This window comes from Cyanistes caeruleus, chromosome 6 (genome assembly GCF_971803275.1).
Source record: "Cyanistes caeruleus chromosome 6, bCyaCae1.hap1.1, whole genome shotgun sequence".
NCBI lineage: Eukaryota > Metazoa > Chordata > Aves > Passeriformes > Paridae > Cyanistes > Cyanistes caeruleus.
In genome coordinates, this window is record NC_141706.1 from 3,346,988 (window position 1) to 3,362,547 (window position 15,560).

A 15,560-nucleotide genomic window follows, 5' to 3' on the forward strand; every position below is an offset into this window, starting at 1 on the left:
CACTAAACAACCACAGCCAGTGGAGTGTCTTAAAAAAAAACAATCCAGTAATAACAAGGTGCACATCTGTGAAATGGATGATACTAAAGGAAAAAGCTAAGTGGTGTTAGTCATGTGTGACAGATCAAGGATGCTTCCAAAACAGGCTGCTAAACCAAGAACCAAAACAAAAGAGAGGAAAGTAGGGGTTTCCCCACCCAGAACTTAAAAAAAAAAAAATTAAAAAATCAGCCATTTATTCCAAAAGCAATTAAACAAGAAAAGGCAGAGCAATAGACAGGAGGGAATAACTGTGGTAGATGAAAAAAGAAACACAGGCATTCTACCATCATGGGAAGAGGAAGAAGATGCACAAGAGATAGGGGAAAAATCTATGAGCTCTCAACTATATGAGAAAAGAGCTGGGTGAAAAGTGGTACTGCAAATGAGGGTGGGGAGAAGTGATGTAGATGGAATGGAAAACAAATGTAACAGAAGGGTAAAGTCTAATCCAAGTAACCTCAGAGAGCAAAACAGTTTTGTCCCAGGAAATACAGCACTTCAAGTAAGACAACAATGGTGCTAGATGCAGAAAAAAATGAACAGGGACAATGAAAAGCATTAGGAACCAGCAGCAAGGCACTCATACCTTCATTCCAGGACATCTCCTCAAGATAAATCTGTGCATGAAGTGGCCCTTCTTTTGTCAGGTTATCTTCTATAAAACAAACATGACAGATGTTCAGTCTTTTCTGATAAATTATAGTTTTATATACCTAGCAGTCAATCTGGTCCCTACTTATACCACTGTATCAGTTCAAAATGAAGTTCTCTAGAATTTTAGTTTCCATTTATCTGCATAAGCTGGAGCCAGGAGAAATAAATGGTGACAATGTATTACTGAATTAAGACCCTGAAACCAGCACTTCTGCACATCCCACTTCTAGGAAATTAGGGGCAAACTTCTGTTTTGATGTAGAAGCCTTTCAAAACCTGGCTGTAACTCCAACTCCACGAGCTGAAATGGTGAAGGTCTGCTAACCTGTACTTTCCACAGATTCGTGAGCTGAGGTCCAAAGGGACCTCTCAAGATCACCTATCAAAGCTTCCTGCAGGAGTAGGTTGGAGCAAGCTGATCAGGATGGGCCATGTCTGGGCAGATTTTAAATATCTCCACAAAAGGAGACTTCTCAGTATCTCAGTATCTCTCAGGCACCCTGTTCCTCCTTAGAAAGGAGAAGCCAAATAAAAACTTTCCAATATGCACCAAGGGAATATTGTATGTGAGAACACCACTGAGAGTCCTGCAAAGAAAGAAATGCAAAACACTCATAGGGGAAGACCAGTCCAAGTTCTCTTTTATGGTAGAGTCTCTGAGCACAGAGAAAAAATCAAGTTCTGGCCTGAGAGATCTGCTGCCATTCGATCCCCCAGACTCTTCCAATGTTGAGTACAGCATGAAATGGAAAGTGTACAGCACAACTGACTGCATCAAATGCAAAGTGTGCACTACAAATCGGCAGTTTTGCCATTTATCAGCAACGCATATTTGATGCACACAGTTCATACCAACTTCTTCAGCTTAATAATGTGAGAGCTTGTCATCAAAGTTACAAGTGAAGCCATAAAAAGTAATATCTAAGAAGTGAAAAGAAGACATAAACCCCTTAGAACTTAATGACACAAAACCTCCCGGCTGCTGCCTGAGCCCTGAAAGCTCCAGCTCTCCAAATGCTGTATTTTGAAGAACAAGAAATGCCCAAAAGCTGCACTACAGGACATAGAGAGATGCCTTGGGTTTGGCAAGACTCAGGAGCTCAGTGTCTATGTACAGTTTAAATGAGGTTGTTCTTGAGGTGTTCCTCCTGTTGGAGTGGTGAATTTTTAACCCTGTTTATAGTTTAGTAGCTTTTGAGAGCATAGAGGGTGTTCTACAGCTTTCTTTGAAAAGCTGGCAGTGAAATAATGTCTTATTCCAGAAGTTTTGAGCACTTGCTGGAAAAGTCAGAGGCCCAGATTATGCTGTTTTAATTCCCAAGAGATTGCCTATATTGTGATCCCTATATTCTGAGTGGTTCCCAGCTTCTTATGTGCAGCTTGTAACTTCCATGTAACTTCTTTGCTCTGGCCTGATGAGTAGAACTGAGGGACTTTGCAGCCCCCTTTCCAGTAGCAGCCCAGAAAAACTGCCCCTCTCCAACCTTCACCTGATCAGGTCATGGAGAATTCCCTCCTTTATCACCACATCCCAAGCACCAAGTATGAAATCCCAGTCTTTCTTCTGCAACTCGCTGTTCTATTTTCAACTGAAATGTACATTATATATGCCTGGGAATGAGCCTCATCTAAATTAGCTCTAATGAAAGCAATTAAGTGGGACACACAGGAAATAATGACAGGATCAGTACAGCCTCTTTGATGTTACCTTTGCTGAACACCTATTTGGTAAGGAAAAGGTCAGAACCAAAAGAAAATTAACCTGCTCAGACCCAGTGCTTTACTACTCTCAAAAGAAAGGGAAAAAATCAGCAGGAGCATAATGATGAAAGGAAATGGGAAAACACAGCAGTTATATGGAGTAACAGCATTTTCCCTGCACCTGATCAGAACATCAGTTAAGTGATTCACATTAGTGAGGTGTCAAAATACAATAAAGGATCAGATGGCCTCAGCTCATCCCAAATAACACCAATGTTAGAGGGACTTTTGCTTGGTACAAGCTACAAACCATGAGGACTGGAATGGTGAATGCCCTGAAGACACCCACAAAAGCAGCAAGAGGCCTTCCCTCCAGCAGGCCTTGCTTGAAGGAGAATCCTTCTTTTCTCTGAGGAAAAAAAACATTAAAAAAACAGAGCTCAAAATCAAGTTACTTATCTGGCTCACCACTGTGATCAAATAAGACAGTACAGTGCGAATAGAATGAAAATGGCAAATGCTCCCTATTTCACATGTTTATTTTTAATACTGGGAAGAAAAATACATAATTTTACCGAAGGGAAAGGATCTCAGGTTATAGAATGAAAAGATTTGCATCTACAGTTAACAAAAAAGTTGAGTTAGAAAACTTCCAGAGTTTCCTATTTGGAATTAATGAAGCAGGATTTCTCTCAGAACAACTTTTATAGGGTTGGTGGTGGGTCATGCCTCGCTGCTAGAAAGTACAAAAAGGGAAGATGGGCCATGAGCCACCTGAAGAGAACTGGTACAATGCAAATTCACGAGGTTACCATATTTTAACTGTGTTTCATAGAACCACAGCATCATTTATGTTGGAAAACACCTTTAGGATCATGGAGTCCAACCAGTAAAGCCTAATGAAGAAGCAGCTGAGGAAAAGTCTGCTCTTCTATTCCAAACATGGTATAATACGAAACCCAGGGAACAGAATTTCTACAAAGCTTTTCTAATTCATCCCTGCAATTGTAATTTTGAAAATAATAATAAAAAAAACCAAACCCAACCAACAGGCAAAATGAATCCTTCTCACAATTCCCAGGCTGAAAAGAGATTGTTATTCCCGATCTGATGCTCAGATCCTGAAGGATCAGGCACAGCATCGCCAGGTAAGGGTGGGATTGTCCTGCTCTGCTCTGAGCTGGGGTGGCCTCACCTCAAGTCCTGAGGCAGTTTTGAGCCCCTCAATATAAAAAAGACATTAGGCCATCAGAGAACATCCAAAGGAGGCCACGAGGAAGGTGAAGGGCCTTGAGGGGAAGCCGTGTGAGGAGCGGCTGAGGGCACTTGGTTTGCTCAGCCTGGAGAGGAGACTGAGGGGAGACCTCATTGTGGTCTTCAACATCCTCACGATGGGAAGAGGAGGGGCAGGTACTGATCTCTTCACTCTCTTGGCCAGGGACAGGACTCAAGGAAATGGCCTGAAGCTGAGTTGGGAGGCTCAGGCTGGATATCAAGAAAAGGTTCTTCACCCAGAGGGTGGCTGGGCACTGAACAGGCTCCTCAGGGAAGTGCTCACTGCACCAAGGCCAACAGAGCTCAAGGAGTGTTTGGACAATGCTCTCAGGCACAGGGTGTGATGCTTGGGGTGTCCTGTGCAAGGCCATCAGTGATCCTTCCAAGTCCCTTCCAACTCAGCATATTCTGTGAAGTCTGAAATCTACCAAAAAATACTGGGTTTTTTATTAGTACTCTTGACTTCACACATAATCCAGTAACAGCTCAGGCAGTTTTGCACACTGCATTTATTTGCCTGTCTGGTTCAAGCAGGAGGAACATTTTCCAGAGTTGAACAAAGCTTTTTATTTTCTAGGTCTCTTACTGAATGCATTACCCAGCCTAACACACCTTGAGACAGAAACAGAGGTAATCTCTTACTTAAAAACAGAGGCACGACCCACTGTGAATTTGCAACCTAATGGCTCTCACGGTGATTCAGCTTTCTTAATCTGAAAAATTCCTCATTTCATCTGCATCATTGCTATTAAAACCACGGCTCCTTGCTGGTGTTTGTCTGAAGTAAACTGGTGTCCCATTTTCACTCCCTGGCTGAAAGAGGGTGGGAATTTACCAGTGCTGAGTTCCGTGGTGGCTTTGCACGTGATGTCTGTAAAACTCTGTGTACAGAGCTGTCATTTCTGAAACACACCCTGAACATACAGGGGGAAACGCGAGGACCTCGTGAAACGAATTTTAATTCCCCCAGCAGCACAGCCTGCCTGGCTTTGCCATCTATTGGATTTGTCTGACAACAAGAGGTGAAAGGATTCTGCAGCTCCATTGTCTCAACTGCAAGATCTAAGAAAACACTGGCAGGCTCATCAGAGAGGTTTATGAGCCTGCAATTCAAAGAGATTAAAAGGAAAAATCAACTGAGATTCTTTCAGGCTACAGAACAACATTAAATAACTATTAGCAGCTTGGTTCAGTAAAGCTTTACTAGAGCCCTTGCTGGGTCATTCAGAAATTGTAAAAGAGAAAAGGTATTTAAGTTTCACTTGGAGATACAATAAATATTTCTTGGGTATTTAAGGCTGAGTTTTAGGGAAAGAATTGCAAGCAGTAAATGGGAATTCAACCCTTTTAACAGTTTATGGTTATAGTAAAAATAGTCATAATACTTGAAAGATTTTTCTAGCTCTTTATCAGGCATACATACTTAGGATTGATTTTTTTTTTTTCCAAACCAAACACAATTAAACTTCAAGATATGTACTGTCAGTCAAATACCATTCACAGTATCTATTCTGCATAAAAATCACCACAAGTTTTCACAAATTAATTTTTTCTAATAGGCTTTTCAGTTTTGGAATTATTACTTAAATTTAAGTCTTTTCAGTTAATTTAAAACAATCCCACTTAATTTGAAATTTTAACAAAGTCATGTGTTAAGAATTTTCATAACAAAGAGATATGTTTTTTATAAAAATACCGAAACAATCCCGCCCCACTTGTTGCAGATGAGATTTTAAATCCAAGAGTTCAAAGGCTTGTGCTCCAGCTGAGGGGCTCCAGCCATAAATCCATGGCTGGAGAAGGAATATACACTCCTGTCACGTACAGAGCATAACCTGGCACACTGCAAAACCAGATATTGTCAGCAAAGCTTGTATTAGTGAGCAGATATTACAAAATGAGCTGTTTTAGGCTAAGTACAATTTTTTATGTTGTGCCTCACTGCCTGATGGAAAGGAACAGAGAGGATGGAACCAGAGCCATTCTCAGAGGCACAAGCAATTCCAGTTAAGAGCCTGGAATTCCTCATGCCTAAGAACTAACACAAGAAGAAAACAGAAAATATGCTGGAATGTTACTCCTGTATGAAAATTTTATCTACAACATTCTTCTAGAAGTGTTAATTTAAAAACTGAAAATCCAAAGGAGGTATGTGCCAAGATGTGAAAACTCCTTCCCCCACCCTATGAACCCTTGGAGGCTACAGGAAAGATGGAGAAGGAGTTTTTACCTGGGCACGTAGTGACAGGACAAGAAAGAATGGATTCAAACTCAAAGGTTGCAGAGTTTCATTAGATAGTGGGAAAAAAATATTTGTCTCTGAGGGTGGTGAGGCCCAGGCTACCCAGAGAAGCTGTGGGTGCCCAAGGCCAGGCTGGACAGGGCTCTGAGAAACCTGGTCCTGTAGAAGGTGTCCCTGCCCATGGTGGAGGGGCTGGAATAGACTGGTCTTTAAGGTATTTTCCAACCCAAACCATTTGGTGATTCTGTGAGTTATGGACATCTGTGTCCATCCTCATGTGGAAATGGACAATCCTTGATTGACCCTCACTAGAGCCATACATAGAAAAAAAACCAAACCCATGATTCTTAAATCTGCCACCCAAAATCATATACAAAGCAACTGGTATTTTAGTGTTGATTCCATTACTAGCTTTGAATTATTTACTACATTCATCACCAAATATTAATCTAAGGCACTAATTCATTGATATAATTTTGTGACCTTTCTGCTAATCAAACATTAGTAGTTACAACATAAAATCCATCAATAATTAAGACATGAAATGAATTCATATTATTACCTTGGGGATGTGATTGTTTAGCTACAGCTCCCTTGTATACATCAACAAAAATGCAGAAATGTTGCAGGGCTGCTACAAAGGGCCCTGGATAGGATATAGAGATGGGCTGGCAGGGACATCAAAGAGTGAGAGACTTCTCAGAGGTGCACACAGGAAGGAAGAGATGTGAAAGGCACAAGTTAAGTCCTTATATAAGACTTGAGAGAAGCAAAACATGTTTTGGTTGGTTTGGGGTTTGGTTTTCATTTGTTTGGTCTGTTTTTCTACCATGAGGGTGTTCAAACACCGGAAATGCTGCCCAGAGCAGCAAGGATAGAGAATCTCCATCCTTGGAGACATTAAAGCTAGGCTGGAAAAGGGCTGAGCAAATGACTATAAGGACTGGCTTTAGGTAGGAGATTGATCTGGATGGCTGTGAAAAGCTCTTCCAGCCTGTGAGATTCTCTGATTCTGTGAGAAGTTTTTCTTCTTTCCAGCTGTGACACAGCATGAACTTTCAGGGTTCAGATGATTTCTAACATGAAAAATGTGAAACAGGTTTCATCCACACTGAAAACTTTTGGTAATTATCAGAGTCAAGCTTGATTTTAATTGCATATTCATCTTTTTTAAATGAGATATCAAACAAAGAATGGAAAAATCTAAGAAGAAAATCTATTGACAAAAAAACCAAAGTCCATTCTCTACAAGTAAATTGTTATGTAGATTTTTTTGTTCCCATCCCCCAGATTTTTCACAGGGACTGTAAGCAAAATATTCACCATCATAAAAAGGTATTCTTTTATGACAAAACAATGAATTGGAAAAAAAAAATCAGAAAACATACAAAAAGGCAGTTCTTATAAGATTTCCAGATCAGAAAATGTTGGATAAGTATTTATCCTAATAAATAGTCTGTGGTTTGTCCCTTCCCCTTTAATGCTATGGCCTGAAGGCACAAAAAAAAAATTAGGAGATTATTGGGAAACCTTAAGAGAAAAGCAGTATTAAGATATAAAAGCACATTCACTTGTTATTCTCAGCAATTCAAACAGAAAATTAAAACCATAGAGCCCCACAGAATTTCATCTCCTTGGACCTTCTCTGGCTACTGAATTTCTGAGCCAAGTAATTAAGATTTAGTTAGTGTAAGACAAGAAGGTACACAGAAATAAACAATCTGTGAAATGGGGAAATGAGTGCAATGCAAAGGGCTTCCTGCTGATGGGCAGCCCCACACACACGCTGGCATCCTTCAGATCCTGCTTCCTGGCCTTCCTTTGCATCTTCCTAACTTGCTGTATTCTCTCTCTCATCACTATTCCCCTTAGCTGCTGTCTCAATCCCTTTGTTTCTCTGAGCTTTTATGGCAGTGTCTACGAATTTGTCTAGAATCATGACTTCAGAAGCAGCTTGACAGGCATTCAAAGAACTAGAATTTATTTCCCCATCATTTTGCTGCCAGGGAACATGCTGGAAAGAATGTAGCAAGCATTGCACATGTGTGTTAGGTGTGGCTCAGTCTGAAACACGGGGGGCCCTGGGAATGGCACCCTCTGTGCTAAAACAGAATGTCCCATCACATCCCACTACCAAACACCTGCCTAAATGCAGGTACAATCTGATTTCTCTGTTTAACGAGTCTTTTATACAGAATCTTGAGATGGCTTTTCGAAGAACTCATCTGGATGCAAAAGAATCTCAGAAAATAGAGATAATCTTCAATTTATGACCAAAACTAATTTACAGCAATGTCCTTAAATCCCAAGAGAAAACGAAATCTTGATGTAGCTTTCTGCTCCAGTGGATTAAACTGATCCAGGAAAAATAGAACTTCATAGTCTGAAATTAAACTTTAGGTAAAACTCACCAAATACCAAGAAGGTTTCCAACTTAACCTCTAAAGTATTTCCTTTTTCCTCTGCACATAGGATTTATGAGAAGAGAAGGCACAACCAATATTACAATGGTGAAAGTACAACAGCATAAGAGTGCTGGGCAGCAGAAATTCCTGTTCTGACATCACCTTCAGGCATTTAAAAAATAACTTTGGAGTGAAAAATTTATTTAAGTCTGATCTTAATACTGTTTACATTACAAATAGAACAAGACCCAATCTTTTCCATTCTTCTAAAATATTTATTCAACAACTCTGTTTTCACCCCTCCCCCTCTCCTCCCAAAGTCTGAAACACAAGGTTATTTAACTGGAGAATTCACCCTGTGTATCTCCAGCTCTCCATCACCCTCTTTATCCCGCAGCGATGCCTGTGTGCCACAGCCACTACGCCTTTGTCTCTCCAACTTGTGGCACCGGCGGCGGCAGGGGAGTTAAAAATCAGCACGAGGGAGCAAGGTCTGATGGTGTGCCAACGTACAATGGCAGGGAATTCAATAACAAGCTGCACAGACAGTGGGCTTTTATCAGCACATTCCGCACTGGTGGTGGCTCCACGTCAATGCCGGGCCCCAGTGTGTTGCTGCAGAGTGCGACCGAGTGTTTTCCCCACGGGCAAGCCACTATTATTGACTCCCCCCATTAACATGTAGGGTGGATATACATTTATTGAAGGTTCTAATGGAAGGCTGAGGGACTCCTATCCTGAGGCCAGAGCAGAAAGACAGCCTATCACTTCATGTAATGGTAGCCCATGTGTGACAGACCTGACCTACATTTCCCCCCTTTCTTTCTCACAACAGCCTGTCACTGTTTTAAGAAGCTATTTTCTGAGAGCTATAAAAAGGAATGCGTGCTAGAGCTGCCTAGTTAATATGTTATATTGAAATACTATTTACAAACCTGCTTTAGAAAGGCTAGTTTAGGTTATAGATGAATTATGAGCGCTACCCAACACCCACAATGGAAAAGAATGGGTCCTAATGATTCTGGTTATAAATCCATACCCAAAGGTGCAGATGGATTAACACTTCCATCTAAAAGACTGCAACAAAACGGAGCATGAAACTTAAAATTAAGAACAATTAACGAAGCTACCTTCATAAAATAAAAAGGGCTAAGGTCTGCAATAAGTATAAATTCCATAATAATTCAAACTACCAGGAATAATGCCCCCTAACGTTCTGTTGGAAGTAATTCTGTGTTTTCAGCAGCTAATGTATGAGTAGCACAAGCTATAAATAATGGAGCCACGTTTGAAAGTAGGACAAGAGCGAAAGAAACATTCGGTTCAGCACTAAACAAGCATTTTAAAATACCATCTAACTACCACTCCCAGCCCCTGCTTTTTTAAAGAGCTGCTGCCACTCCAGCACTCCTTGGCAGGAACCTACCACGCCGCTGCAGGTCATACTCTTTTTTTGTCTCCTCGTTCCCTAGAATTTTCCACGCTTGATCAATTTCGATGAACCGCTGCACGCGCTCCTCCGCTTCTCCTGCTGGCACATCTGCCTCCTGTTTGTCGGGATGATACTGCCAATCAAAAACAACATAAAAAAAAAAGGGTTGGGGGAGTGAAAGTGAGGAGGGTGGGAGAGGAGCAATCAATAATGCATTTGATACTCAGTTAGGAGGACAGAGAGAAGGAGAAGGTCTAAGCTGAGGAGCCAAAGGAAGGGAGATGACGACGCTGGGCACGAGAGGAACCTGCCAATTTAATTATCCCACTGGAATGGCAGCAGAACTACCAGTGGCACAAGTGTCACCATGCGCACTGACGGCATTTTCTGGATAATTTGCTGATGGAATCACTGGCCTTATGGACAATTTACCTAGAGAGTGACTACCACAAACAGAAATAGGTACATGCAGGGGACCACGACACTGGAACAAGAGGAGGTGCTGGCAGCTCTCATGATACTACACAGAGCTGATTTCAACACAACCACCAGTGTTTAGTTAAAGCTACTACAGATAAATTGAATGCTGTATTACATGTGACTAGCATTTTTTCTGATTTAAATGGTAAATAAAATATACATGATCAAATATAATTTATACTACATGTAATTCTACTTTTGAAAATATGCCTCAACGTCTTTAATTTCTTCCAGTTCAGTGAATCAATAGCCCTTCCAAATACTTAAAGTCATGGATCACTGGCTACAAAATCGTGTCATTTTAGTTAAGAAATGTTTATTCAAGGACATGGTTATTCAAGAAATCCCATGCTAAACAGGCAATAATAATTAAAATGGTAACACGTTTTCTTTCTCATTTGCTCTGAGCAGACCACTCTGACTTGAGTGGTTCCAATGTCCACTGAAAAGGAACCCTCAAAGCTCCAACTTCCTGTAGCTTTAGTCAATCTCCAGTAATTTCTTTTTTCTGATATTTTAAATTGCTCAGTAACCGTGATGGAGCAACAGGAAACAGCATTTGAGAAAGTTGCAATATAATCAGGCCTAGCAGCTGATAACTGTGCCACAGACCAAGTTTTCCCTTACTCTGCAGCTTTAACTGCTCTTTATACCAACATCAGCTGGGGCACTGAAACACTTGTCCTGTAAGTGTTGAAGCAGATTTCTGATTACATGAATCTCTCTGTTTCAGCTTATAATCCATTTTGGAAAGAGAAGAATGCTAGTAATGTGTAGTTGATAAAATCCCAAATGTAAAGGAGAACTCCTGGAGTCTATTTTGCTCAATGTACCTGTCATTGGCACTGATGGGTGTTACCCACACAAACCCCCTGCACAACAACAGCAGGGATGGGTGACTGAAATGCTTTGAGTCAGGTTTTTTCACAGGTGTTTTTCCATATACAAGTGGATGTACCTCCAACCTCACATACAAGGTCTGGATGCAAAAGCCTGTTTTTGTTCCACTTGGAAGTTTCCTCTGCGCTCAAGACTGAGCACTGTCTTACAACTTGCTGAAAATACAGCTGAAGAACAGTTGTGATTCATAAAGATCTATCCCTTTTCTACCTCCTCAGCTGAAGATGACAAAATTCTGAGGTGCAAACAAAACCAAATGAATTTTAGTCATTGCACTAATATCTGCCAGATACTTGGCCACGAAGACCACGCCTTCTCACATCCGTTTCTTAGAAATACACAGAAATATTACAGACCAACCCAAAGCAGAGCTAAGCTTACCGGCTTCTCTCCTGCCAAGAATGTTGAGAGAACACACCCACGAAACTGGTCACACTTTGCTGCACCAAAACCTTGTCTGAAAAATGATCCTGAACTATACTGGAAGGAGACAGCAAAATACTGGAAACCACACAACACCAAAAGTACTGTGGAAAAATAATAATCAATGCAGAAAACACTACTCTGTTCATTTCTTGAATAATGCAGAAAATTAATTATTTTTCAGGTTTATCACATAGACCTTAACTCCTTTCCTATAGATCTGGAAAATTTAGTATCTGCAGCTTACGTAATTTTTATGTTAGAAAGACTACAATTTCATCTAACTTGTATCAACTCCATTGTAGGGGATCTACTCATTAAAACACACATCTATATCGATATATCTATATTTATCTATTTCTCTCCATTTTGGTCTCCATGCCTTCTGAACCTCTTTGCTCCTTCCTCATTTGGCCTTTCCCATCTATTATCACCTAATGCCTTTAGCAAACTACATCTACACTGAGAAAAATCCTTAAACATCAGCTCTTTTACTCTAATACTCCTCTTATTCTTCTTTTATTCCAGTGACCCCATTTCATCTCAAGTACATAATTCATACAAGTACTTCAAGGATTTATGTACTTATTGTTATGCTCTTACTGACTTATTTTCCTGCTCTCTAGCTTGTTAATCAAAATCCAGGAATTTGTCTGTAGTAAAAATCCACTCTTGATCCTTCTCTTCCCTCTCCAAGACAGCAAACGAGGTGTCCTCTCTCCAGTTGTTTTAGACACTGTTCAGCCACTCAGACACAGAGGACACTTTACAAAAGTACCAAAGATCAGAGGGAGCACTCTAAAGGCCTCTGTCAATACCTCAGACATAAATCAACCACACTCTTTTTTGGGACCTCCCCTCACTCCTTGATTCTTGTGTCAGATCCTGCTCCCTCTCCAGTGTAACCTTCAGAGGAGCTGCCTGAAGAAGCAGAGGCAGGGCTGTGGTTTTGTTTTGCAGGAGGTGAAATATGAGGGACGTTTGTGATCTCCTCCTCTTTCCCATTCAGCCTTATTTCTGGGTTAATCTCAGCTGCAGCCTGCCCAGGCCCCGTAATGCAAACAGACAGGCCCTGTTTTCTACTCGACCTCCCTCCTTCGGCTCCAGCTGAACCGCTGCTCATCTCTGCCTCCTGCACCCACTGCTAAGGGTTTACTCACACTGCCACAGCCCCCACGTCTCCTGCAATATCACTCAGCAGGAGCTGTGCAGGTGATGTTCATGTCATTCATCCCCTACCTGAGCACTCTTCTCAGCCCCGTTACTGGATACATTCAATTCTTTCAGCTGCGTGTGTGCAGCGCTTTGAGGCAGCAATACTTCATAAAAATAACGTTTTGCTGAGCACTCATTTTGATAATGGTGTTCAAAACTTTCACTAATGTGTTACTATTTTCTAGGCTTTTATAAAAATAGTAAACAATCCTTTCCCAAGTCCAGCTGAGCGAAAGGAAAATGATGAAGGTTGGTGATACCTGCCCAACCTGATTTGCCTTTTTTCAGCTGTACTAGCAGTAACTTGCTGACTCCCTGTCTGGGATTTGTATCACTTTGCAACATATGATGCCTTTCAGTTAATCTGAATGCTAAAAAATAAACCAATCCATTTTGGAAATGTGTTAGTTCATCTGATAACGTACATGCCATATTCCTGGCTCTCTCTCCTGATGTTTATATTAAATGTCACATTGTCCTAGTATTTCTTGAGGATTTTGGTTCTTGGTCTAAAATTTAATTCAAAAACAATTTCCTAAAGGTCTCATTTCCTTTAGATTTTGAAATTGCTAAAAGAATTTTGGAAAAGCACAACCCTTGAAGTTCAAAGCTCATATGAAAAACACACTTTAAGCAATATCTGTTGGAGACTTGGTGAAATGTTTGGCACTGCAGGACAACAGGAAAAGCTGGCTAACACAAACATAACCTTGTGCCCTTTTCAATTACAATATCATTATCATATCTTGATAAAACAACTGCATTCTACTGTGTTACTCTTCATATTCTTCATATACATCAGAATGTACTTTTCAGCAGGTTGGGTACTGTAAGAAACAAGGTATCACCCAGCAAACATACTCTGAAACACAGATACAGGTTCAGTTTGCAGTTCTCAGTCTTTTTTCAAATATTTAAAAAGTTATAAATTTTTCATGGAATTTTTTTAGGTAAATTATTTGTATTTCGTTATGCTGATCTGCTGCCTTTGATATCTGCTACAGAATAAAGAATAAACACATAAAAAGACCTTTTCTGTCTCAAAAAAGAAGGTGTTAATGTTGCTGCCAGTGTAGACTACGAAAATGCCTCGAGTTCCAACATCTATTTTATTTATGATATTCTTATTTGTACAGTGTAGCACACAATTAGGTTTGTATAAGAATTTGGAACATGCTGCAGCACATTCAACTGCTACTCTCTGCATTTCTGCCTACTTTACACTCCGTGAAGTTTGGACCCTTCTGCACATTTAAAGAACTGCAGAATCAATCCCTGGACTTTAATCCCTGGTAGTTCACGTGACAATTTAGTCAACAACTGGTAGTACATCTCAGTAACACATCAGCAGACCTCAAGAGCTCTCACACCACAGGATGAGGAGCCATGAGAGCTGGCTGAGCAACTCCAACACCGCAGATGCCACGCCGAGGTCCTCCCCACCCTGCCACCAGCTCCTGAACTTTGGGCAATAAATGTAACAGGGTGACTGAGTTTAATCAAATTCAAATTAGCAAGCAGACACCCTCTAGTTAAATCAATGTAATGTACATTTCTTACTGGGGCTCATGAATTAATTTTTCAAAAGACATTTACAGCACCCAGTGAGAATCAGCTGAATACAGCTCAGTGGGAGGGGTGAAACATTACAGACCTGAATTTTACACTGTATTTGTAATCTCCTCCTAAACTATGGAATATAAGACAACTAAACCACTTAATATGGTCAAACTTCTACTCACAGCTGCTTTTCCACCTGAATTGAAATTTTCCAGATTGAAAAGGCTGATTATTTAGAAAAGGTTTAAAAATTTTGGAATTTATCCCTTTTCATTTAGTAATTAATACAATTACTATGGCTATTTTGCCTTGTGTATGAAGGGTATTCACTCCAAAAACAAAAGATGTACCACATCCCTAATTCCATACCTCAAAGAGGTTTCATTTTCTAGGAAAACAACTACTGCTTCCAATTTTTCATTTCACTTATGAAAAAATTATTTGATCTACTACTGTGTGTTTTCACAGATAACTGTAAAAAACTCCTCCCTGCTGAAACTACATAGCTTTTAAGTAAGTCACTTAAAATGTAAACTTGTTTTTTTCTGACTGAGGAAACTTAAAAAAGAAATCAGTTCTAATTTTTTTTCCTGGATCAAACTAAGGAGTGCTCTCTATCTTCTACAAATTTGTCTTCCCTACGTCCCAACATTTCCCCCAAAGCTGTCAAGCTTTTGCAGAAATCTTCAGCAGAAAATAAAAAGTAATATAAAAAGGATGAATTAAATGCAGCTGCATTGAATTCTTGATCGTCACTTCTGAGATGATTAATTTGGAAAAATATTTTCAGATTTTAAATTTTTTATTATGCACTGTTAAATTTTTTTTTTCCCCATAAGAGAAACCACTGTTAAGGTTCTAAAATTTGAAAGTAATGACAGGCATGGAACACTGATGAAACCATCAGAGCTGAAAAATTCAAGTTAAATTATTCTGGACTTACTATCATGAGTCAAACTAACCATTAAGTAGTGAGTAAATCAACACAGCACAGGAAATTTCTAAACTACCTGATTTATTAAAGATTTTTAACTCTGAAATCACCTGCAGTCTCATGGAATCACCTTGCTAAATTGAACTGACAAGTTTAGACAAGTCTTGAATTCCTGCTTTATTTCCATAGGGATGTGTGTCTATATTTGAATAAGGGATATATTTAAAGCTGGAGATGTGCCCTGAGTAAATTGAGTAGTAGGATTTTACCAGGGGATTACTCAGATGCACAAAGTAT

General features: G+C 40.1%; 1 protein-coding gene across 4 annotated transcripts in view; it reads right to left on the minus strand.

Annotated features, from left to right (window-relative positions):
• Positions 1 to 15,560, minus strand: part of DNAJC24 (DnaJ heat shock protein family (Hsp40) member C24) — a 35,040-nt gene that overhangs the window by 2,170 nt on the left and 17,310 nt on the right. For 2 of the 4 annotated variants that reach the window (XM_086895668.1, XM_086895667.1), the window contains exons 3-4: positions 9,746 to 9,884; positions 629 to 697 (exon numbers count right to left, since the gene is read on the minus strand). In XM_086895668.1, coding sequence (XP_086751794.1) covers positions 629 to 697; positions 9,746 to 9,884 — 208 coding nt within the window. The remainder of the gene's footprint in view (positions 1 to 628; positions 698 to 9,745; positions 9,885 to 15,560) is intronic. The other 2 variants (XM_086895669.1, XM_086895670.1) reach the window with 1 other exon arrangement.